At 51.4% G+C, this 25,819-nt stretch overlaps 1 protein-coding gene across 3 annotated transcripts in view; it reads left to right on the forward strand.

Moving 5' to 3' along the window:
- Positions 1-25,819, forward strand: part of KSR2 (kinase suppressor of ras 2) — an 86,297-nt gene that overhangs the window by 48,028 nt on the left and 12,450 nt on the right. For all 3 annotated transcript variants that reach the window (XM_066199644.1, XM_066199646.1, XM_066199645.1), the window contains 4 exons: positions 692-740; positions 1,489-1,856; positions 21,136-21,232; positions 24,858-24,991. In XM_066199644.1, the coding sequence (XP_066055741.1) occupies positions 692-740; positions 1,489-1,856; positions 21,136-21,232; positions 24,858-24,991 (648 nt within the window). The remainder of the gene's footprint in view (positions 1-691; positions 741-1,488; positions 1,857-21,135; positions 21,233-24,857; positions 24,992-25,819) is intronic.

The following is a 25,819-nucleotide window of genomic DNA, read 5'->3' on the forward strand; positions in this document are numbered from 1 at the left end:
CCACCCATTCATGGAGATGTTTTGCAGCCACCTGGGCTTCTCAAGCTGCCCAAAACACGAGGATTGACTCCTTTTGGCTAGGATCCTGGGATTTATAGTCTTTAGTGGTCAGGGAATGGGGCAGGACTCGCAGGATCGCCATGTCTGAGTGGCCCGGGGAGCAGATTTCCCCTGGGAAGGGATTTTGTTATTTATGTGATTAATAACAATAATTGATAATCTATTTCTATGATGTTTGAAACCACTCGAGCTGTTCCAGCTGATACCCCATCCAGAATTTCCCTAATTTCCTGTTAATTGTCAGGAGCAGCAAGACCCTGGTCATGGACCTTGGGGTGGGAGGTGCTGAGTGAGCAGGGAAGGAGAAAGAACCAGAAAACCAGGCAGATTTGGGCACTTGACTGCAGGGAGAGGATCTTTGAACCCTCCACTTCTCCAAAATTATTCGAAAACTCCTTTTCCTTCCTTCTGCACTTCTGCTTTGGCTGGTGTTGGTTGTGAAGGAATCTTAGAAATCCCTGGAAACACCCCAAGTGTGGTCAGGGTCTGTGGGGGGGGGTAAATCTGTCCCTTTCCCTGGGTTAGTGACACCTTCTCCTCCCTGATCCCTTTATCCCTGGGGCAGGAAGAGGGACTGCTCCCCAGATCCCGGTGTTTTTCCATGGTGCTAATTCCGTAATTCTTTTAACAGCCTGGAAGGAAACCCATTGCTTCAAATTGAAGTGGAGCCCACCTCGGAGGTGAGATAGCTCCTGTGCTTAATGGGCCTTGGTTTTAAGGATATCTTGGGGCACATTTCCTAGGAAATGGAGACGTTTCCCATCTGTGCAGAGGAATTGCTGATAATTGAATTAAAGTCCAGGCATCCGTGTCCCCACCCTGTGGAGAGGGACCCTCCTGGGCTTCGAGTTTGGAATTCAATGAGGTGTTTTTAGGACGCATTAAAAATGCGGTGGAAGGGAAGGAAGGGAGAGGGAAGATGAGGATGGAGCTTTTAAAGGGCGTTGTAAATCCTGTAGGAAGTCTAAATGGACCATCAAGGGGTCTGGGAGTAATGGGAATTAACGGAGCACAGCTCAGCCAGGGGAGGATGAAACTGTTTTAAGACAAATTAATTAAATCTCTGCTGGGTCACAATCTTAAATTTAAGCCCAGGGTAAATAAATGTCCCCGCAGGGAAGTGGTGGAGCCCCCAGCTCTGGAGGGATTTAAAGCCCTGGGGATGTGCCACTTGGGGACATGGGTTTGTGGTGGCCTTGGCCATGCTGGGGCAGGGTTGGAGTCAATCTCAGAGAGCTTCTCCAACCTAGAGGATCCCATGATTCTATGAAAATCTGGAATTCTGCCCAACTTTACGTAGGACGGGGCCGCTCTGTTGGCTTTGGGAGGCACCTGACTGGTTCCTCTGGGTCCGAGCGAGCAAGACTTGGATCGGTGGGGAGTTTTTCCCACAATTTCATTGTTCCTGATGCCCTTTGCCCGCCCCAGAACGAGGAAGGCGCCGAGGAGGTGCAGGAGTCCGAGGACGACTTCGAGGAGATGAACCTCTCGCTGCTCTCCGCGCGCAACTTCCCGCGCAAGGCCAGCCAGACCAGCATCTTCCTGCAGGAGTGGGACATCCCCTTCGAGCAGCTGGAGATCGGGGAGCTGATCGGGAAGGGCCGCTTCGGGCAGGTGTTCCACGGGCGCTGGCACGGGGAGGTGGCCATCCGCCTCATCGACATCGAGCGCGACAACGAGGACCAGCTCAAGGCCTTCAAGAGGGAGGTCATGGCCTACAGGCAGACCCGGCACGAGAACGTGGTGCTCTTCATGGGGGCCTGCATGAGCCCTCCCCACCTCGCCATCATCACCAGGTCGGAATCGTTTCCTTTCTGTCCAAAAATTTGTTTTCCCTGCCCAAACATTTGTTTTTTTTCCCCGCGTTGTTTTTTCCCTCTGGTCCAACGGTGCCGTTGGGTGGAGTTTCCTGCCCTCAGGAATGGGTGTTCTCCATGTGCTGTGTCCATGTTCTCCACGTGCTGTGGTTTGTGGTGTGGAAGACACAGCAAATCCAAAAGTCTGTCCAGGCAGGTCATTCTGCTCTAGGAGGGGAGCTCTGGACAGGAGTCGTTTGTTTCATCCAGGGTCATGTTTTATTCCAGCGTCATGGAATCATGGAATGGGTTGGGTTGGGAGGGACCTTAAAGCCCATCCAGTCTCTGCCCTGCCATGGGCAGGGACACCTTCCACTGTCCGGTTATTCCAACCCAGCCTTGGACACTGCCAGGGATCCAGGGGCAGCCACAGCTGCTCTGGGCACCCTGTGCCAGGGCCTGCCCACCCTCCCGGGGAACAATTCCTGCCCAATATCCCATCCATCCCTGCCCTCTGGCAGTGGGAAGCCATTCCCTGTGTCCTGTCCCTCCATCCCTTGTCCCCAGTCCCTCTCTAGCTCTCCTGGAGCCCCTTTAGGAACTGGAAGACTGGGAGGCTCCTTGCAGCTTTCATGGGAGCAAGCTGGGATGTGGAGTCTCCCAGACCACCCAACACCTCCACAGCTTTCTTGGTCTCAAGGCATTCCCAAATACCTGCCCTCACCCACATTCCCAGTGGGAATGCAGCACTGAGTCTCCCAGTGTAATCCATGCTTGGCTGGGCAAAAAATCCCACCTGGCCTGGAGGCAAAGAGGCTGCAACTGCTCCCAGAGCAGCTGTTGTCATGGGAAATACATTTATTCCAGGGAATTCCATGATTTCCTTCACCTCCAGACTGTGCTTTCAGCCATGGGACTGGACATGGTCCTGCTTTTTGTCCCACCCCGGGTTATTTTCTCCCAGAGAAGTTTCCCCAAGGTGAGGCTGAATTTTCCTCCTGGCAGCATTTCAAAAAGCAATGGAATGGCACCGCTTCCAGCAGCCATCAGTGATGAAATATTGCATCATCTTTCCCTAATGTCCCTAATTTTCCCTTGAAAGTGACACCTCCCAGTCCCCGATCCCAGATGAGGCGGCTCTGCAGGTGCTCTGCTCCCTCTTTGTCCAAAACAAAAGGATTTCACCCCAAATTCGTGTTACCTCTTCCCTTGCTCCCTGCTCCGGTGGGTTCATGGGTTGTGTTTTCCTTGGGAGTTTCACCCTCTGGGGTCAGAGTGACTCCAAAGTTGGGCCGGCTCTCCCCAGCTGGCGGCTGGAAAAACGATGCCTTTTATTCAGGGCCCAAAATGAGCCATCTGGGGAAAATTCCGCAGCATTTCCATCTATTGGGTAGCTCCAGGCCAAAAAGCTTTTGGAAAAGTGTGCAAACACATGTATTGATGGATGAGTCAGAGCCCCCATCCGTGTGTTACAGCGCGTTCCCAAAGGAAAAGGCGGCGTCTCCATCCCGCTCCGCCGTCCCTTTGCAGCCCCCCTTTGCTCAGCTTTTCAGTGCTATTCAACAGCAAAACCTGGGAAATGTATCTCTTGATTTTTTTTTTTTTAGGGTTTTTTTTTTTTGAGCCGTGGAATGTTTTCTCTTCCATTTTCTATTCTAATGGGTCTTTCCATAAAAGCAGAACGATGCCATTTTTGACAGTTGGACAAAATCAGCCTGTGTGCTGCTGCATCCTGGTGAATTAATGTGAGGGACGTGGAGCTCTCTGCTCGTCCTGTTCCTCTTCCAGCTGCACTTGGTCCTGTTTTTTAAGGTCAAAATATAAATTTATTAAATGGCCCAAAATGTAACCCAAGCTCACAACATTTCTGGGCATCCTACAACCCACTTTTATCTGCATCCTTTGAAAGTTGAATCAAAATCACCTTTAAATCAAAGGACAGTAGGGTTAGATGGGATATGGGGAAGGAATTGTTCCCTGGGAGGGTGGGCAGGCCCTGGCACAGGGTGCCCAGAGCAGCTGTGGCTGCCCCTGGATCCCTGGCAGTGTCCAAGGCCAGGCTGGACAGGGCTTGGAGCAGCCTGGGATAGTGGGAGGTGCCCCTTCCACCTGGATTGGGATGGGCTTTAAGGTCCCTCCCAGCCCAAGCCAAACCATTCCATGAGAATTGTACAATTCCAACTGGAAACCCATTTGATTTCTCCTGCTGGGATTTCTGGGGTGCAGGAAAACCGGTGGGGCTCAGCTCAGTCTCAGAGGATTTTTGGGAAGCCCAGGACTGTGTGAGTACACATCCCATAGCCTGGAGGTAACTTCCAGACACAGTTTTCCTGCTTTGAAGCTTCTTGTTGGACTCTGTCCTGCTGCTCTGTGACAGCACAGGAATCAGAGGATTTTGGAATAGTTTGGGTTGGAAGGGACCTCAAAGCCCAGCCAGTCCCACCCCTGCCATGGGCAGGGACACCTTCCACTATCCCAGGCTGCTCCAAGCCCCAATGTCCAGCCTGGCCTTGGACACTGCCAGGGATCCAGGGGCAGCCACAGCTGCTCTGGGCACCCTGTGCCAGGGCCTGCCCACCCTCACTGTGGAAAACTTTTCCTGGTGTCTGATCTACTCCCTATATCCGAGGATGCTTCCTTGCTCTTGTGCTGGCACTCCTTGTCTGGTCTGTCCTCAACTGGGAGGGATATATTTTATTAAGTATGTTCTATATTTTATTAAATATATTCTATATTTTTGGGAAGTCTCCGGCCATCTCCTGTGGGGAAAATCCTTCTCACCATGTGGAAGTTTCCCTCCCATCCACATTTCAGGTTTTTCCTAAGGGATATGACAGCCCTGGGGGCTTTTCTGCCATGAGAATTGCTGCTGGGGTGTTGTAGGGAATGAGGCTGGGAAGAGGACAACATGGCCTAGGTGGGAATGGTCCAGGATACTGGGAACGGTCCAGGAGGTGGCACTGAGGGAGCATGGCTCTTCCAACAGGACTTTCCCAAAGGGACCCAAGTTTTCCTCTCTGGTTTATGGGAATAACTTTAAACCAGGCTTTGCTTGGAGTGGGGGGAAACCATTCCCAACTGTTAATTATGGCTGCAAACCCAGGATATCAGGATTTCCTCACCCTCCCTGGGCCCATTCCCAGGGCAGGACTTTCTGCGTGTGGAAAAGGCCACTCTTCTTCTGGGAGCCCACAAGTGGCCACTCGAGGCCGTTTTTCCCACAAAATCCCAGCAATTCCTTGTGGCTGTTACAGAAATCTCCGTTTCCCTGCACGTCTGGGAGCAGCTGCGTGTCCCTGGGAAGGGGCTTCACCACGTCGTGCCACCGGCGCTGCCGGAAGGGGGTTATTTATAGCTGCGTTTATTTTTACTTTTCCCCATCCCGACGTTTTCCTTCCTGATTGCCTGTGATATTCAGGGATCGTCTCATTAGCAGAAAGAAATTTCCCCCATCCAAACAGCACGGCCCACAGGGGAGAAATGGAAGGGGAAACTGAGGCAGCAGCTGGCTGAGGGTGGGATAGTTTGGGTCAAAAATCTGATTTTCTCTGTATTAACCGTTTTTGTGGATAAAGGGGACCAGCACTGTTTGATATCTTCATCAATGATAAAAACAGTGGGATTGAGGCTGGAAAAGAGAAGGCTCCAGGGAGAGCTCAGAGCCCCTTCCAGGGCCTAAAGGGGCTCCAGGAGAGCTGGAGAGGGACTGGGGACAAGGGCTGGAGGGACAGGACACAGGGAATGGCTTCCCGCTTCCAGAGGGCAGGGATGGATGGGAGATTGGGCAGGAATTGTTCCCTGGGATGGTGGGCAGGCCCTGGCACAGGGTGCCCAGAGCAGCTGTGGCTGCCCCTGGATCCCTGGCAGTGTCCAAGGCCAGGTTGGATGGGGCTTGGAGCAGCCTGGGACAGTGGGAGGTGTCCCTGCCCAGGGCAGGGGTGGCACTGGGTGGTCTTTAAGGTCCCTTCAAACCCAACCCATTCCATGATTCCTGAGTTGTCTCTCAATGCGACAGAAAAGCAGAAATCCAGCATTTTTCACCAGTGGGAGGTGGCGAGCGCGAGGAGCGGTTCCATCAGAGCTTCTAATGGGTTTTCTCTTGGGTAATGAGCGCTGGGGACAATTAACATCCATCTTAATTAGTCTGGAGCAGGAGCGGGCGCGAGCCTTTGAGCGCTGCTTAATGGATGGCGGGAAACGGCGGCGAAGTCCTCGGCTCTGCGGGGATGAAAGGGCTGGAAAAGCTCCCTGTTTGTGGGAATAACGAGCTGGCTTTGCTGGTGGGGAGCACAACAAATCCAGGCCTGGGTAAACTCAGCTCCCTGGGGTTCCTGGTGCTGGCCCCCAGAGCAGGAACAGAGGTAAAGCCTCAGCTACACGGGGGGCCTGGCAAGGATAAAGTCCTTTCCTAATCCAGCTAAAATGGCCCCAGCCACTCATGAAAGCAGAAACTCCCACATTTTAGGGTTCTGAGAAAAAAAAAAAAAAGGAAGGGGGGGATTTGAATGTTTATCGATGCTTCCCAAGGTTCCAGTCTTTAATGGGAGCAGGGGATCAGCACACTGCATGCAGCTTCTTGGTGCTCCTGTTGGTTGGGAATGTTGTTTGGGGGAAGGGGGCGAGGTTAGCCAGTCTGGGAGGAGATCTGAGCTGGAGTTGGCCTGGCCTTTGAGCTCACACTGGCCTGTGACGGGGAGTTGGTGCAGCTTTTCCAAGATTCCCTGGGTTTTTAGCCGAGAGCTCTAACGAGGCTCTCGGAGCTCGTGCAAGGAGTCTGGGATTTGCTCCCTGGGATGCTTCGGGCTGGGTTTTGGCCCTTCTCTTGTCATGTCAGGGTGACTTCAATTGTCCAGGGTGCCACTGGTGATGCCACCAGGGCTGTGTGGCCATGATTTATGTCCCTGCTGGGAAGACCAAGGAGAGCATTGAGGAACATTAGGAATTAACCTGCCCTTGGCAGGACTGTGTAAAGAGAATTAATTTGTCGAAGGTGCCTTTGGAGCAGAGGAACTTGGAATGTTTTTGCTGGAGAGGGAGCATCTCCTAAACCCTTCCCTGGAGCTGTTGGTGGTGGGGGGGTGGAGATAAACCCAGTCCCTGTCCTTACCTGATATCGAAGATGAAATGAGAGTTTGCTCTTTTTTCTCTGTGAAAAACAGGATTTAATGACAGGAACACATTCCCTGGCACTAATTAATAGGGAAGGCATGAGAGCAAGGGATGGGAGGAATATCCAAGGCACTTCAGCTGTTTATTCATGGATAACTTTAGTGCATGGACTAAACATTGGGGCTTCCTTTGATTTTATAATAGATTTCCATGCTGGATTTTGCCAATATTTAATGTTTGGCTCTGCTGCTGGGAGGAACAAGCCCTTCCCGAGGGACACTCTCCCATCCCTGGCCCTTGTTCCCGGTGGGCACGGAGGAGGTCCGGACAAAGCTCGGCTTTAAACTCCTCTGAGCCTCTCCCAGTGCCAGATCTCCTGACATTTACAGGGACAGCCCAGCTGGGAAGGATTTGGGGCTTGTAAATTTTAATGCTCGGGAAGCTGGGGATATTGAACTTGATTTGAAGGCTGGGAGGAAAGGGGAAGGGTGGAAACCATGGCACTTAAGATGGAACGTGATTTTTCCCTCTGGATGGTCTGTGGTGCTTGCAGCCAGCTCCCTGTTTCCTCCAAGGCATCCAAATTGTCTTTTGAGCTTTAACGAACCACAAATTGAAAATCAGCGTGGGATGGAGCCCTGGGCAACCTCAGTGGTGTCACTGCCCATGGCAAGGGTTGGAATTGAGAGGATCTTTAAGGTCTCTTCAAACCCAAACCATCGCAGGATTCTATGAAATTGGATTTTTCTCCTCAATGGACTTAAAATGAATCCTCCCAGCCTTCCTTCCTGCGCTGGGAATTGAAGGAGAAGCTCTTAAATCCTGTTCAGTGGGAGGGAAACTGAGGCACAGAGTTGCCACCTTGTTCTCCTCCATGCCAGGCTGGAGCTGTGCACTGATAGGACACAGGGAATGGCTTCCCATGGACACAGGGCAGGGTTAGATGGGATTTTGGGAAGAGATTCTTCCCTGTGAGGCCTAGGTACAGGCTGCCCCTGGATCCCTGGAAGTGTTCCAGGCCAGGCTGGACGGGGCTTGGAGCAGCCTGGGACAGTGGAAAGTGTCCCTGCCCATGGCAGGGCGTGGGATGAGATCATCTTCAAGGTCCCTTCCCACTTAAACCATTCCATGATTCTCCGATCCCGGACTGTTTCCAAAGTGCCTTTCAGGTCCTGCCCTTCTCTCCCCACTCCTGGGTGTATTTTGGGAAAGGAAGCCATGGTTTCCTGTCCCCCTCTAACCCTCTCCATGTTCAAACACCCATTTTGGGAGTCAGACCCCTCTTCTCTGCCTCTGTTGTTTTCCCTTTTCCTGCTTTTCTGCCCCATTCCCTTCTCTGGCAGTTAAATAATGGAGCTCGTAGATCATATAATAAATAGGGATCGACTTCATGCCAGGCTGTGGATCAGAATGGATTGACCCGTGGGAATACACTCCCCCCCAATCGATGCCAGCCCATCAGGCCGGATAAATCTTGATAACGACTGACAACGGGAAAGTCAATACCTGGATTAATACATACATTAAACCTGGATATATCTTCCACCAGCAGGCAGCAGCTTGGGGAGGGGCCTGGAATATCCCAAGCCAAGAGGATGGTTGGGAAGGGGGAAAAGCAGCAGCTTGATCCTCCGTGTTTGATGTGAAAACATCGGGGCTGGCTGAGCTTTTCTTACCCACTGGAGCATCAAATCCCCGCCGGCGGCTGCTCCTTAACGTGGAGGATGCTCCAGGGGGAAAGTTTTCCTTTGTGCTTTAGGAGTGTTTTCAAATGCCATGGAAATATTGCTGGTTTGGCCCTGATTTCTCCGGGAAAGTGCTTAACGCAGCGGGATTTGCTTTGCTGGAGAGGAAGGGATTTAAGGAAATGCCTTTGATTAAGTGCCCCGCTGAGAGATGGTCCCAAAAGTCCTTCCGCTCGTGCCAGCTCTTCCCGTCCCTGTTGAGTGACATCCCAGCATCATTGCTGATTTTTTCCGAGCACCCTCAGTGCCTGGGATCCTCTTTGGGACAGAGCAGGGCTGCCTGTGGGGGATCCATGTGCTGGCACTCTGCCTAGCCAAAGAAACAGATCCTTCCTGTGACAGCAGCATTAACTTTTTATTAATAATAATCATTATTACTATTCCAAAGTGGAGCCGGGTTCCAGGGAAGCAGCCAGCTCAATCCGAAGTTTCTTTCCTTTCTCCAAAAGCGCTTTAAAAAGATTTCTTTCCCAACCTGAAGTTGGGAACAGCCAGAGGAGAGGGGTGCAGAGAATATATCAGAGAAAAGGAGGTCGAGGCGCCTCCGCTCATCCCTGTGCACCCAACCCTCCCTCTCGGAGCTGATTCCGAGCGCGTCCTTCCCAAAGGCAGCAAGCGGCACCTGGAGCGTGGAGTTTGTTTGGATGACTTGTTTGCAAGCCTGGCTTTAGCTAAGCCCCAGGGGCTGCTTTGCATTCACCTGGCTCCGAGCTCTTCTCCCCGCAGCTGGGGAAGAGCTCGTCTCCTCTATTTCCTCCAAATAAAAATGCATGGAGTTGGCTTTTTCCAAAGAACTTGTTTTTTTCCGAGGCGACGATAGAGTTGGAGCTACTTTTCGGGGAGGCTGATCCCCCTCCTCCTCCTCCTCCTCCTGCAGCCCTTGTGGTTTGGCTGTAGTTATCTCGCGTGCCAGCTGCCGGCAGGAAAATTTTGCTGCCTAAGTAATATCCATCAAAAGCCGGTGCTTCCATCGGCTGGAGATAGCGGGATGAGGGAAGCGTTGGCTCTCCAGGGCTTCTCTGTTTCCTCCTGCTGGTCTGGCTCTGCAGAGGCTTCTCCATGAGGAGCAGGAGGGTCTCTCCCACCTCCGGGCTGGGGACATGGGCTCTGCTTGAACTGGCAGGAATTGAATTCCCTGGCTTCCCGTTCGGGGTTGCTTTGGGTTCAGTTGGAATGGGGTTGGGTGGGATGAGTATTTCCAGCCCGGAGGGGCCGGGATCTGCTGGATGCTGCTGCTCAGCTCACGCCTTTGTTGGCACTGAGTTTTGGCTGCTACTTCCATAGAACCACAGAATTGTTTTGATTGGAAAAGATCCTTAAGATCGTCAATTCCAACCATTCCGCTAGCACTGCCAAGGCCACCCACTGATCCGTGTCCCCAAGTGCCACATCCACACAGCATTCCAGGGATGTGCCAGGGCTTGACAACCCTTTCAATGAAGAGATTTTCCCTCATATGCTAATTTTTCCTCCCTGGTCATGGTCATGGTGTTTGGAGGGCCGAGGAATTTCAGGCTGGATGGTGCCACTGCTCGCTCTGGCATTGGCAGGGAATCAAGGGGGTGAAATTCCTTATCTATTTAGAGGAAAACAAAACCTCAGGATAAAAATGAACCCAAAGCTCTCCCTTTGCTGCTCTTCCAGCCTTGTTGAATTTTCCTTTTTGTGAAACACCTCAGGAGCTGTTGAGTTCCAAAAGCACTGTTGCCAGATGCTGGGAAAAGGAGAAAAATGAGCCAGTCTATGGGAACAGCTGGAAAACTTCCCAAATAAGTCAGGAATGTGCCGGAATGTGCAGAGCTCTTTCTTTCCCTCTCTGGTCCTGCTCAAATGAAATCAAATAAGTCCCGGCTCAGTGGTTCTTGTTGCTGTTTCTTTCTTAACATTCCCCAAAGGGTCCCTTTTCCATGAAAATCTCCAAGTGGGTAAACTGCTGGGGAACGTGGGAGCATCCAAGCATCCTTTGCCGTGTCTTTCCTCCAGCACAGATGTAACCTGGGAGCAGAGGTATTTTTATATTAAAGCATTTTTTATTAATTCCCCACCTCGCTCTCTTCTCCAGTGTCTCCCCTGGGTCTATAGTGCTGGCTGTCTCCATGGTACCCAAGCTGCTTCCCTATAAATCCATATCCCGGCAAGGAATGAGCTTCCTGGGGTCTGGCATTTATCACCTCTTTAATTGAATGGGCGTTTATGTGGATGGGAAGAGGGAAGGGAAGCACAAAGCTCCTGGAGTGATGGAATGTACCCTACAACCACCAGGCCTTTGGCTGGGAATGATCCCTGCTCCTAAGCTGGAGCCAGGATGGAGTCTCCACCAATGTAGAAGTGTTGGCCATGAATATAGAGTTATGGCCATCAGTACAGAGGTGGTGGCCACCAATATAAAGGTGATGGTCATCAATGTGGAGCTGATTACCATCAGTGTAGAGACGATGACCATTCAAAGTAGAGACAATGACCATTAGAAGTGAAGTCTACCAGTGTGGAGGTTGTAGTAGTTTCAAGGCAAAACAAATGAGAGGCTCTAAGTCAGAGATACAATTTAATAGGAAAAAAAGAAAAAAAAGGAAAGAAAGTAAAATAAAATCAATGCAATAATACAAAAGACCACTGACAGAGTCAGAATACAACCTGAGCGTAGTGATGGAAGCAGTCCAGATGAGGTGGTCTTCCTGAAGCAGTGATCCTGTAGAAAAGTCTGGTAGCTCGGGTCCTCTGGGAATCCAGTGGGTAAGCGCCCCCCTGGTGTTCAGAGTCTCAGCTTATATCCAGGCTGGAATGCTTGGTTTCTCCCTCTGGGCGGAGCATCCCACAATGGGATGGTGAGTCATGTGATAAGGCCTGATGGGCCCATTAACAGGAGGTAGTCCAGGAGGGGGTTATCTGTGAGCTGTGTAGCAAAGGTGCTGATGGCCCATTAACAGAAGATAAGCCAGAGTGGAGGAGGCAGGGAGCACTGCCTCACCTGGTTTCAACAGTTCTTGAAGATGGTGATAGAATATACTTCAACCCAGGACATTATCCACCCCTTATTCTATTACCATCTACATCATCCCAAATCAATACCTTCCTTAAACTACACACACACACATATATATATATAATGAAATTTTACACACAGTTCTCACTTAAAATAAGGTCTCCTTGTGGTACACAGTGGGTGTCCCCATCCTTTTGCATCACCTACCAAGTGTAACCAGGTCTTTGTGCAAAGACAACCCCACGGATGGGTTTGCCCTTGCCCGAGGTGGGATTAATCCAAACAGTCTTTCTTAACATACCTCTCATGTGTACCACAGGGACCCTATCTCCATCTACTGTATGCAAGGATTCAGACTGGGCAGGACCAGCTCGATTGATGGACCCTCGGGTATTGACCATCCAGGTGGCCTTCGCTAAGTTCTGTTCCCAATTTTTGAAGGTCCCTCTACCAAGTGCCTTAAGGGTAGTTTTAAGCAGTCCATTGCAGCGTTCCACCTTCCCGGCAGCTGGTGCATGGTATGGGATATGGTATATCCATTCGATTCCGTGTTCTCTGGCCCAAGTGCTTATGAGGCCATTCTTGAAATGAGTCCCGTTGTCTGACTCAATTCTCTCAGGGGTGCCATGTCTCCACAGGACCTGCTTTTCCAGGCCCACGATGGTGTTCCGGGCAGTAGCATGAGGCACAGGGTAGGTCTCCAGCCATCCAGTGGTTGCTTCCACCATGGTGAGCACGTAGCGCTTGCCTTGGCGGGTTTGGGGAAGGGTGATGTAGTCAATTTGCCAGGCTTCCCCATACCTATACTTTGACCATCGTCCGCCATACCACAGAGGCTTCACTCGCTTGGCCTGTTTGATCGCAGCACAGGTCTCGCAGTCATGGATAGCCTGGGAGATGCTGTCCATAGTAATGTCTACCCCTCGGTCACGAGCCCATCGATATGTTGCATCTCTCCCTTGATGACCAGAGGCATCATGAGCCCAACGAGCTAGGAACAATTCTCCTTTGTGCTGCCAGTCTAGATCAACTTGAGATACTTTCACCTTGGCAGCTCGATTTACCTGCTCGTTGTTATGATGTTCTTCATTAGCCCGACTCTTGGGTACATGCGCATCCACGTGTCGAACTTTCACGGTCAGCCTTTCTACTTGGGTGGCGATGTCCTGCCAAATCTCAGCAGCCCAGATGGGTTTCCCTCTGCGCTGCCAGTTGGCCTTTCTCCAGCGGTCCAGCCATCCCCACAGAGCATTAGCTACCATCCATGAGTTAGTGTAGAGATAGAGCCTCGGCCACTTCTCTCGTTCAGCAATATCCAAAGCCAGCTGGACAGCTTTAAGCTCTGCGACCTGACTCGATCCACCTTCTCCCTCGGTAGCCTGTGCAACTCGTCGTGTGGGGCTCCATACAGCAGCTTTTCATTTCCGGTTAGCACCTACAATTCGGCAGGAACCGTCGGTGAAAAGGGCATATCGTCTCTCACTCTCTGGTAGCTCGTTATATGGTGGGGCTTCTTCGGTCCGTGTCACTTGCTCCTCCTCTTCTTCAGAGGATAATCCAAAGGTCTCACCTTCAGGCCAGTTTGTTATAATTTCCAGAATCCCAGGGCGATTCAGGTTTCCAATACGGGCGCGCTGCGTGATCAGGGCGATCCATTTGCTCCACGTGGTGTCGGTGGCGTGATGTGTGGTAGGAACTTTTCCCTTGAACATCTACCCCAGCACCGGTAGTCGAGGTGCCAGAAGCAGCTGTGCTTCAGTACCAATCACCTCTGAGGCAGCTTGGACTCCTTCATAGGCGGCTAAGATTTCCTTCTCTGTGGGAGTGTAGTTGGCTTCGGATCTTCTGTAGCTTCGGCTCCAGAATCCCAGTGGTCGTCCCCGAGTCTCACCTGGCACCTTCTGCCAAAGGCTCCATGACAGACCATGGCTCCCGGCTGCAGAGTAAAGCACATTCTTCACCTCTGATCCCGTCCTGACTGGGCCAAGGGCTACCGCATGAGCGATTTCCTGCTTGATCTGGGCGAAAGCTTGCTGCTGTTCTGGGCCCCAGTGGAAATCGTTCTTCTTGCGGGTGACCAGGTAGAGAGGGCTCACAATTTGGCTATACTCGGGAATGTGCATCCTCCAGAAACCTATGGCACCTAGGAAAGCTTGTGTTTCCTTCTTGTTGGTCGGTGGAGACATTGCAGTGATCTTATTGATGACTTCAGTGGGAATCTGACGCCGTCCATCTTGCCACTTCACTCCCAGGAACTGGATCTCTCGAGCAGGTCCCTTGACTTTGCTCCTCTTGATGGCGAAGCCGGCCTTCAGGAGAATCTGAATGATCTTTTCTCCCTTCTTAAAGACTTCTGTTGCGGTGTTTCCCCACACGATAATGTCGTCAATGTATTGCAGGTGTTCTGGAGCCTCACCCTTTTCCAGTGCAGCCTGGATCAGTCCATGGCAAATGGTGGGACTGTGCTTCCACCCCTGGGGCAGTCGGTTCCAGGTGTACTGCACGCCTCTCCAGGTGAAGGCAAACTGAGGCCTGCATTCTGCTGCCAGAGGAATGGAGAAAAAGGCATTTGCAATATCAATGGTCGCATACCATTTTGCTGCCTTGGATTCCAGCTCATACTGAAGCTCCAACATGTCTGGTACGGCAGCGCTCAGTGGTGGTGTGACTTCATTCAGGCCACGGTAATCCACTGTCAGTCTCCATTCTCTACTGGACTTACGCACGGGCCATATAGGGCTATTAAAGGGTGAATGAGCCTTGCTTACCACCCCTTGGCTCTCCAGCTCACGAATCATCTTATGGATGGGGACCACAGAGTCTCTGTCGGTGCGATATTGCCGACGGTGCACTGTTGCTCGGGCGATCGGCACCTGTTGTTCTTCAACTTTCAGTAGTCCCACAGCAGAGGGGTCGTCTGAGAGTCCAGGCAAGGTACTCAGTTGTCTGATGCCTTCTGTCTCTAGAGCAGCTATGCCAAAAACCCAGCGGTATCCTCTTGGGTCTTTGAAATACTCATTTCTGAGATAGTCTATGCCCAAAATGCATGGGGCCTCTGGACCAGTCACAATGGGGTGTTTCTGCCATTCTTTCCCAGTTAGACTTACTTCAGCTTCCAGTACAGTCAGCTCCTGGGATCCTCCTGTCACCCCAGAAATGGAAATGGGTTCTGCTCCCACGTACCTTGATGGCATCAGAGTACACTGAGCACCGGTATCAACCAGAGCCGTATATCTTTGTGGGTCAGATGTTCCAGGCCATCGGATCCACACAGTCCAGTAGATCCGATTGTCCCTTTCCTCTACCTGGCTAGAGGCAGGGCCCCCCTATTCCTGGTCATGGCATACATTGCTCTCTTCTTGTAAATATGTTTCTGAGGTTCCTTCAAGAGGATCAGTCATATCGTCATTCCTGTACCGTCTGGAGTTCTGTGCACGAGAGACCGGAGCAACATTGATTCTAGATGGGCTCTTTGTGGTAGGTGTTTCTCTTTTCAGTTCACGTACTCGGGCTGCTAAGGAGGAGGTGGGTTTTCCATCCCACTTCCTCATGTCTTCTCCATGCTCCCGAAGAAAAGACCAGAGGTTACCTCGGGGTGTGTATCCTCTCTCCCTGGCTGGGGAGCGCCTGCTCCTAATGGCAGAGACTCTCATTGGCTCTGGCTGGATATGGTAAATTTCTTCCTTAAGTTCTTTTTTTAGTTTCTGATGGCCTTCTTCAATCAAGTTCCGGACTTGCTCAGCCAGTCTTGTTTCCACAGATGAGACATGGGTACGAACTGGGGCAGTGACAGTGTCCTCGTAAATTCTTAGTTTATTAGCCAAGACACCTACCCTGTCCTCACTTTCCTTCCATTGCAGTGTTGCCAGGTAACGTGAGTACATCTCGGGTCCAAGCCGTGCAAATCTCAACCACATCCGTGATGTGCACTGGACACTATCTGGGTTTTTAGGAAATCTCTCATCTTCTGAAAAAATGATTTCCAACACAGCCAATTCCCTCAGGCATCGGATACCTTGTTCTATTGTGTTCCATTTTCCTTGGTGCACTTGGAGGTCTTCTTTACAAAGGTATCTATCCTTCACACTTGTTAGCAGTCGCTGCCAGAGGCTGAGAGGTTCTTGGCTTTTCCCAATCCCCTGGTCAATGACCACATCCCGGGACAACGATCTCAGTTGCCTGGCCTCACTTCCATCCAGAATGGTGTCATTGGCTGCAGCGTCCCAGATGCGGAGCAGCCAGGTCAGGATGGACTCGTTGGTCTGGCGGGTGAATTCCCTTCGCAGGTCACGCAGCTCACCCAGAGATAGAGAGCGAGTGATGATTTCTGGCTCTGTCTCTTCTGCTGATTGTGAAGGTCCTGCTGCACCCTCATCAGTCACTATGCGGACTGATTTGGTCCTTGATTTCTTCTTCTGAACGGGGGCAACTGCTACTGGTTTAGGCTGTTCCGGTTCGGTGATGGTTTGTGTGGAGATGCTGATGGCACCCTTAGTCCCTTTCTCCTCTGTGACAGTCTGCGTAGATGTGGACACTGTTGCCTCACTTTTGGCTTCTTTCTCCTCTGTGACGGTCTGTGTAGATGAGGACACTGTTGCCTTGCCTTTGGTTCCTTTCACCTCTGTGACACTCTGTGTAGACACTGATATCGTTGCTCTGCTTCTTTTTCCCTCTTCCTCCAGAACACGCTGTATCACACTAGGTAGTGTAAGCATGGTGCGGGCCGTGCAGAGAAGACAAAGCAGGACTAACAACAACATCATGCTGTCCTTGGCATCCAGAGGGTATTCCATATTTTCAAAAACTGCTGTGTCATGCCTGAAAAGCTGGAAAAAATCATTCTTCACCCCTCCCCACAGGGGCTGGGTGAGATTGTTGAGGCCCCAGATGTAGCATCCTAGACCAGAACAAGAAAACAAAACTGGGTGTATATTCTGAATAATGTTCAGTGCCTCAGAGTTTATCAAGCAATGGACATAATAGACTACTAAAGCAATTTTAGTACCATACCCTGGTCTACGCAGGAGCATTAAGACTGGCAGTGGCAGATAGTACCCCAGTTGTGGAAAAATATAGAGAGATAGATATAAGACACATGTAAGCATGTTGAGCATCATAGCGAACAGGTGTCTTCTTCAATACAAAATTGTAATTCTGACTTTTCTCAGTGCCTTGTGCCCCACGTTGGGCGCCAAAAATGTAGTAGTTTCAAGGCAAAACAAATGAGAGGCTCTAAGTCAGAGATACAATTTAATAGGAAAAAAAGAAAAAAAAGGAAAGAAAGTAAAATAAAATCAATGCAATAATACAAAAGACCACTGACAGAGTCAGAATACAACCTGAGCGTAGTGATGGAAGCAGTCCAGATGAGGTGGTCTTCCTGAAGCAGTGATCCTGTAGAAAAGTCTGGTAGCTCGGGTCCTCTGGGAATCCAGTGGGTAAGCGCCCCCCTGGTGTTCAGAGTCTCAGCTTATATCCAGGCTGGAATGCTTGGTTTCTCCCTCTGGGCGGAGCATCCCACAATGGGATGGTGAGTCATGTGATAAGGCCTGATGGGCCCATTAACAGGAGGTAGTCCAGGAGGGGGTTATCTGTGAGCTGTGTAGCAAAGGTGCTGATGGCCCATTAACAGAAGATAAGCCAGAGTGGAGGAGGCAGGGAGCACTGCCTCACCTGGTTTCAACAGTTCTTGAAGATGGTGATAAAATATACTTCAACCCAAAACAGAGGTGCTGGCCATCAATGTAGAGCTGATGACCATTGATGTAGAGGTGATGGCCGTGAATGTAGAGGTGATGACCATCAGTGTGGAGGTGATGGTCACCAGGATAGAGGTGGTGACCTTCAAGGTAGAGGCGATGGCCACCAGTGTGGGAGTAATGGCCATCAGTCTAGAGACAGTGACCGTCAATACAGAGCTGTTGGCCACCAGAGGAGAGCTGATGACATCAGTGTAGAGATGATGACAATTGGAGGTAATGTCCACCAGTGTAGAGGTGTTGGCCATCAGTGTAGAGGTGATGACCATTGATGTAGAGGTGATGGCCATGAATGTAGAGGTGATGGTCACCAGGATAGAGGTGGTGACCATCAAGGTAGAGGTGATGGCCACCAGTGTAGAGACAATGACCATTGGTGTAGAGGTGGTGGCCATCAAAGTAGAGGTGATGGCCATCAGTGTAGACTTCATGACCATCAGTGTAGAGGTGATGGCCACCAGTGTAGAGGTGGTGGCCACCAGTGTAGGAGTAATGGCCATCGATATAGAGGTGGTGGCTACCAGTGCAGAGCTGATGACCATCCATACTGCAGAGAGGGGTAAAAAACCCCAAAGGATGGAAGACGGATGAGGCTGTTTTCCCACGGAGCAGCAGAAACACCCAGAGGCAGCGCTCCAGCTCTTCCTCCCTCATCCCAAATTGTTCCTCTGCGAGCCGCCTTGGCTTTGCTCCCGCTGCTGATGTCTCCAGCCCACGTTGGGAATGCAGCATGTTTATAAAGCAATTTGGGATTTGGCTTGCTTGGCTGAACACTTCAAAAACTCATTTTGAATTGAGAGTGGCATCTGCAGCAGGATGGGGCTGGGCCTGTCCTGATGCTGGGAAAGGCACCGGGATGTGAATGTGGATGTGCCATGGGATGAGGTGCACTCCTGAGGACTCCCAGAAGGATCTCTGCGTCTCTGTCCCAGCCACCCCTCAGCTCTGGATGGCTTTTGGTCACCTCATGGCACTGGGGCACATGTCATCAGCCCTCTCTGCCGCCAGGTGAGACGGAGAAGTTTGGGAGAAGAAGACAAGAATTCCTTATGAAGTTTCTCTTCAGCGCTGAATAAACCGTGATCCATCTGAAGATGCAAATTATCTGCCTTGTTGTTGGCGTTGAGCGTAAGCGTTTTGTGGCCTTGTCATCCACAGCCGTGTCCCTCAAAGCCACACTCAGCAGGGACCTCTCCAAGTGGGAAGGCAGAAGGCTCCGAGCGTGCCCTGGGCTCCGCTCTTTGTCCCGCCCGAATGGGGAGCGATTGAGGAACGAGGAGAAGCGGAATTGTTGAGCTGTGCCATGAAAAGGCTCTGCAGGTGGTGGCTGAATGGGCTCAGGTGCTGCATAAAAGGTATCAACCGGGCTTTATCTCTGCTTTGGCAGCTCCTTATCCAGCAAGAAAAGTCGGGATGTGCCGGTGCGGCGGGAGTGCGGTGAATTCATTCGGAGCCGTCATTCATCGCGGGGAGGGGAGAAGCACCTGGGCTGCTTTGATGGCACTGCCAGGCTCTGAGGAGCAGAGGTGACAGGGACACATCCTGGTGCACCACCACAGATCTGGCTGCTCTCCTTCAGTGGTTCTGTCCCCTGGGAAGGATTTGGAAATCCTGTAAATGAAGTGGAAAGATGGGAATCTCACCAGCAAAGGGCGGCAAGCTCTGCTCTCGGGGTTATCTCAGCAGTTCAGATAGGCAGAAATGTGAGGATTTTCCTCTAAACAACCCTTTCCCAGGAAAACAGCTGATCTTAACTTGCTTTAGGGTTGGAACCCAGCCCCGTTCCAGCGCTAATCCACTCATTGCATTTCCAGTGTCAATTTGCGACCAATTCAGATCACAGGCAACTGGCTGTAAAACGGTTTTCTCTGAGAGAAAATGTGTTTTCCAGGGGTTGAGAAGGGCTGGGGCAACTCCTGTGTGTGCAGGCAGGTCATGGAGGTGGCAAAAGGCTGTTGTGGGGCAGAGCTTAAAGCTTGGTGGGTTTGTGTAGCAAATTGTTTCAGAAAAATACAGGTGGTGGAAGGACAATTCATGCCTGTCATTATTCTGCACACTTTGATTCGTTCCAGGTACGGAAACCCAAGGATTTTATCACTGATTTCCAAGTTCTTGGATCCTAATCTCCAGTAAATTCTGATTTGACTGCAGCCGAAGTGCTGCAGGAGACAGTAAGATGGTTCAGAGGTAGCGTGTTCCTATCGCAGCCGCCGCGGTGCTAAAGCCAGCTGGGATGCTCAGGGCTGTGCTGGGACACCTGAGCAAGGAAAACCATCCCTGAGGAGGCACTTGCTGCCCTAAATCCCCACTGCAGCTCACTTGTGTCCAGCAGGACAGTTTCTAACACTCTCAGGGAGGGAATATTTGGAAAGGTACCGTCGTCTTTCCAAAACCCGTGGGATGTGGGATTGATCCTATTCCTGTTTCACTGCTTGTCCTGAGAATTCTGCTCTCTGCCCATGGAGCGATGTGGAGCTTCTGGCTTAGGAGCAGGAGGATCCTTTGTATTTGTGACCTTCTGGAATTTGGGGTCCTTCTGGGTTTCATGGACTCATGGAGTGGTTTGGATGGGAAGGGACCTTAAAGCTCATCCCATTCCACCCTCTGTCATGGGCAGGGACACCTCCCACTATCCCAGCTTGCTCCAGGCCCCATCCAAGGTGTCCCTGCCCATGGCAGTATTATACAATCCTTAAACCCAAACCATTCTATGACTCTCTTTTGCGATTCTGTGACGATTTTCACCCAAAAAGGACAAAACCTATCTCAGGGGAGGAATCCAAATCACTTCATGCTGGAATTCCCAGGGCAGGAGGAACTGGACGAGGGGAAAGCAGTGGAATGAAACCCCAGAACTTTTAATTTGTTGACCAGAACAGAATCAAATCAACATCTGCAGCCACCAAACCTCTTTAACTAGCTGCGTGTTGGGTGTTTTATTTCTCAGGCACAGGTATCCAGTCTCATCTTTCCAAAGTTGCCTGCAATGAGCGTGGGTGGATAGAGAAAAGCAAAAAAAAAAAGCCCTTTTTTTTGTGGGCGGGAGTCGAGGCAGCAGCCACCCACGTCCTCCATTATGATATTCAAATGTCAATATATTTTTAATTGGTTTATATCCATCCCCCCCCCCCCTCCCCCCCCCCCCCCAATCCAGCTGCCTTTGGTAATTAAGGCTCTGTAAATAGATTTTACTGTAATTGGTACGAGAAGGAAAATTGGAGGACATTGTACAGTACATGGGGTTGGGTTGGGGGATTTTTTTCCCCCTCCCTGTCTTTCCTCTTTTGACTCATTTTACATCTGTGAGCTCCGTATCCCGAGGGAGGAGGAGGAGGAGGAGGAGGAGGAGGGAGCCACGGCCAGTTCTGCACTAAAATTCGGAAGCAGGAGGACCAGGTGGTTTGCTCCAGGCTGGGATTGAGGGAAAATCAAGGAGCCAGCCCAGGTTGTCCCCTGTGGCACCACCGTGGTGGCACCAGGACATTCCAGGAGCAGTGAGAGCTCCCTCCCAGTGCCAAACTGGGAGAGGCCCCGGTTCCCTGAGGCATCTCCAATCTGCCTCGAGCCAAGAGGCCAAAATCTGACCAAAACCCTGTGAAGATTCACAGTTCCCTGCTTTATAATCTGGGGCTGTTTCTCCAGGAGGGTTTGTAACTCCTCTCTCCCTTTTCCTGTTCTTCCAGCCTGTGCAAAGGACGGACTCTCTACTCCGTGGTGAGGGACGCCAAAATTGTCCTGGATGTCAACAAGACGAGGCAGATAGCACAAGAAATTGTGAAGGTATGGTCTGATGGGGTCTGGATCCAGCAAAAACCCCGGCCAAGAGCCCAGTCCAGTCATTCTGGGGAGCAGGACAGGAGCAGCCACGGATTCTGAGCAGGATAGATAACTCTGCTTGGCTTTAAAATCCAAGGATTCTGGGCAGGATAGAACTCCTTGGTTTTAAAATCCAGGTCTCTGACCTCTCTCTCATGTGGCTGCATTGGCGTGGCACCAAAGCTTCCATGGGCTCCCCATGCTTGGGGATCCTCCTGGCCACTGCTCCTTTTCTCTGCTGGAATTTCAGGTGTTTAAGTCCAGCATTGCTGCTGTTCCTGGTGGGATATTCCTCTCCTCTGGGAAAAAAATGTAATAATCGTGGAATACATGAATGACTTGTGTTGGAAGGGAGCTTAAAACTCAATCCACCTCCTGCCATGGGCAGGGACACCTTCCACTGTCCCAGGTTGCTCCAAACCCCATCCAACCTGGCCTTGGACACTTCCAGCGTTCCCAGTATTCCCATAAAGCATTCCCAGGGCCAAGGCTCCTGAAGAAATCTGTACCATGGTGCCACAATACCAAGCTCACATACATTTTCCAGAGCTAAAAACGCTTTTCCTTTCCCAGGGATGACTCCAAGTGCATCTTCCACACTTCAGACGTGTCCCTATAAACAATCCCGGGGAGGATCCTCCCGTGGCAGGGTGGAGTGCCCGGGAATTTGGGTCCTGACCCCTCACAGCTTCCCATGGCATGTCGGCAGCAGCACTGAGGTGTTGAGCTGTCTGCCAGAGTGGGGCTGTGCTGTGATTCCAAACACATTTATCGCCGAAAATATTTGGCACATGCTCTGCCACGGGAGCGGTGACACTGCCCCCGTGCCCTGCTCAAGGTCAGCCAACACCTCCACCCTGGAGCCCAAGCCTGGAGCTGATCCCACATTTAACTCTGGGAAAACAACGCAAAGTCAGGTTTTCTGGCAGATCCTCTCCCCCCTTAGACATTCAAACACAGGTTAAAAGCACAATTTGTTCGGCAATATTTCCTGGACGGTGCCTAGGCTGTGTCTTATTAAGTTGCTTATTTTGTGTTTATTTTGTGTTTATTTTGTGTTTATTTTGTGTTTATTTAGACCCAGTTTTAACTCTTAAGTTTAAATTCCTTCAGTTCTCCTGGAGTGTCCAGGCAGGACCTGACAGGCGAGCCCAGCCTGAACCTTTTGCTCCCTGGGAGCCTTGGCCTGAGCTGGGGGTGCCTGAGGCAGCCCGGAGCCTCCCCTCTTAATTCCTGCTTCTGATCCATGTTTTCCACCTTTTAGACAGGGATTTTTCCCGCTGAGCAAACACTTGAAGCATCGCAGTTTAGCCTTGTATTTCCCCCCCATTTTGTGCTCAGGGCTTTTGCCTTCCAGATGTTCCCAGCGGGAGGAATGGATCAGTTCAGCCCCTTTCCCTGCGTGGGTTCGTCGCTCCGTGTGGGTTTCGAGCATGAGGCTGACATCCTTGTTTTCTGCAGCTGGTGCCTCTTAGGAGCAGGTTGGAAACCTCCAGCTCTGCGGTGTTGAGAGGCAGAGAGGCTTTGTATCCAGCCCAGATCCCTGGAGGAATTAGCAGAGCTCCAAAGGCTCTCCCCGTGCACCAAAGGGAATTCCGGGAGAACTCCAGCCCTGCCACAACACCATGACCCCACCACGTGGCCTATTCCCGCTGAGGAGCAGCTTCCCATCTTTCCCCACCAATCCCCAGCAGATGTTTCAGTGGGCTTGGAAGTGGCCCAGGGTGTTGGGAGGCAAAGGGAAATCCCAGCACCTGGGTTTGGGTGGGCTTGGAGCTGCGTTTTCCGGAGGCTTTGGGTTTGCTGTGCAGTCACAGCAGTTGTTTGGTTTTATCCTTTGAGTCCTGGAATGTGACAGGAGAGCTGCTCAGCTCGTTGGATTAGTGGGTGCAAGGTTATCCCAAGATCCTCAAAGGGGAGGGGAAGGATGATTTATCCCGGGAGCGGTGCCGGCAGAGGGAGCTGGCTTTTCACACAGCCGAGCAAATTAAGGCATTACTGGGCCCAGAGTGTTTCCTCAGGGATCATCCCAGGGGCTGAGGTGGCAGGGCTGGAATTTGCAGTGGGATCTGCACGGAGGGAGGTGAGGGATTTGGGTTTGCCCGGAGAAATTCCTTCAGGGAAGGCCGGGCTGCGTTTGATGATTCCATGGAGATGAGCTCACCACTGGATGTGGGAGCAAGGGCTTGATGTTGCTCCGGGATCCCATCACCCTCAAACAATGGGAAGGTGCTGCAGAGCATTCCTGTGGCACTGGGGCTCATCCATGGATGCTCAGGGCCCTGCGCTGCCCCTGGCCAGAGAAACATTGGAATGTTGTTCCTTGCTCCACCCTGGCACTTTCTGGAGGTGACAGTGACATTTGAGAGGCGCTTTTTAAACCTCATCATTATTTCATGTGCTGGGAACTGGAGTCCCCTAATTAATCCCAGTGCCTGGAATGGTCCTGGCATCCAGCCCCAAATCCTTTCCTTCCTCCAGCATCCTTTGGCAGAAGCTCTTTAGGATTTGCTCCCCGTGGGGTGCAGTGAAACCCCCATATCTTGCTGGGTTGGGGTGTTTTTCCATTTGTTTTCCCACTTTTTCCAGATGGTGGAATTTGGATTAGGTCTTCTGGCTCCACATCAGCCGCCAGCTTAAAAATAAATTCTTCTCGCACAGCCTGCATGGTTAATGATGATAGATGAAAAGATGAGACTCGGGATGGATGGATCCCCACGGAATCCCAGTTAATAAATCCCCCTTTTCCAGTGACAGACAACCAATATTCCCTCTTAAGCAACAGTTTGCCGGCCTGTTGGGCATTGATCCTTCAGCAGCATCCTGCAGATCAAGTTTTCCCCGAGTCTGCTTAGGAGAGTGAAAAGTGGGACATCATCAAAATCCCTGCTGAAGTTGGGATGAATGTGTTTTATCCCCCTCCCCACTCCCAGAATTATCCCGCGGAGCTGAACATCCGCCACACGGAGCTGCCAGCAGTCTGCTTGATTTGCCGATGCTAAACAGGAGAGTTTGGATTTCCCACCCATGGCCTTTTTGTGCCTCATTAGCGCTAATTTTAATTAACTGCCGAGCAGTTTTTCCTGGGGGAAAGGAATTAAGGCAGGACTCCTGCGAGGCACCCGTTTCCAGGCGGATGGGGCCGTCGGAAGCGCCGATGGCTCCGCCGGGGCGATGGGGAGCAGTGACTTATCACCCTGCTCTCCCAGCCCCCCAAAAAAAGGGAGGCAGAAACATCATCACCATCCATTTCCCAGCAGAGGATTCCAGGGAAGTGGCTGCCGGGCGGCTTTGGTGCTAATTTTTCCTGCGGAATCAATTAATCAGGAAGATGAGCGGGCGCCGTGGCAGCTGGGACACTCACACTACAATCCCATCTCCCTCTGGGAGCCCATCCCAAACCAGGGACCCCTTCCGACACTTTCCCTTCCTGCAGGGCCCTTGGGGGACGTGGTCCAGCTTGGATGTGCCGTGGTGGCTCATGGATGCTCCCAGCATCCCACGGGAATGCTGCCGCTCCGGCCTTATCCCATCCCTTTGTGCCGCTTTTGTGACTCTGGGGTGTTTTCCTCTCTCTGTTCCATCCCAGGGAATGGGATACCTGCATGCCAAGGGCATCCTCCACAAGGACCTCAAGTCCAAGAATGTCTTCTACGACAACGGGAAGGTGGTGATCACCGACTTCGGGCTCTTCAGCATCTCCGGGGTTCTCCAAGCGGGCAGGTAGGAGGACATGGACAAACAGGAGTTCCTCCCCATGCCCTAAAGCTGGGAACATGGCCAAAGATCCCAAAAAATCCCTCTCCAAGTGCCTTTTTGTGTCCCCAGCCTCAGCAGACGAGAGTCCAAGAGGCCTTTGAGTGTCGTGGGGCTGCTCTGTTTGAAGGGAGTTGGTTTTGATCCGTAGGAAGGAACACGATGCCATGTGTGGGCCTCTGGAATTTTGGCTCAGGGAGGCAGATTGTGCCTCTTGGACCAACCTCTTCCCACGGGATGCATCATTTCCATGGCCAAACCACCCTGCAGCCACCCAGGAGATGCTCCTGTGGCAGCAGGGCTGGTTCATCCCTTGGCTTTTCCCTTTTCCATCATTATAATTCCCTGGCATCTGCTTCATCTCCTGCCTGGATTGAGTGAAGCCATCCCTGTGCTGTCCCCACTCTGGTGACATTTTGGGAATTGCAGACATCTGGCCATGGTGTCTGTGCTGGGCATGGAGCAAGACACGGGAAATGAGAGCCAGGCTTGGGACTTTCACAACATTGTGACATTTTGGGGTCTCGGAGGGTTTAAATCTGAAGGTTTTGGTAAATGTTCCTTATTAAATTTATTTTCCCGATGCTTTGGGAGGTATTCCAGCTGTAAGAATGGCAAGGAAAAGAGTTCCAGCAGCTGTGGGAAGGAGGAAAAGCAAAGCTGGGGTGGAGAAAGGAAACAGAAGTGGGGAAGGAAGGACAGAGATTATATTTTCCAGTTTTTTAAAGTGAGGAATAAGAACATCGCCGACTTTTCCCACCTTTCCCACTGAACCCTTTGTGCTGGGAGCAGCAC

This window comes from Chamaea fasciata, unplaced genomic scaffold (assembly GCF_029207755.1).
Source record: "Chamaea fasciata isolate MVZ Bird 193981 ecotype frontalis unplaced genomic scaffold, bChaFas1.0.hap1 SCAF_18, whole genome shotgun sequence".
Lineage (NCBI taxonomy): Eukaryota > Metazoa > Chordata > Aves > Passeriformes > Sylviidae > Chamaea > Chamaea fasciata.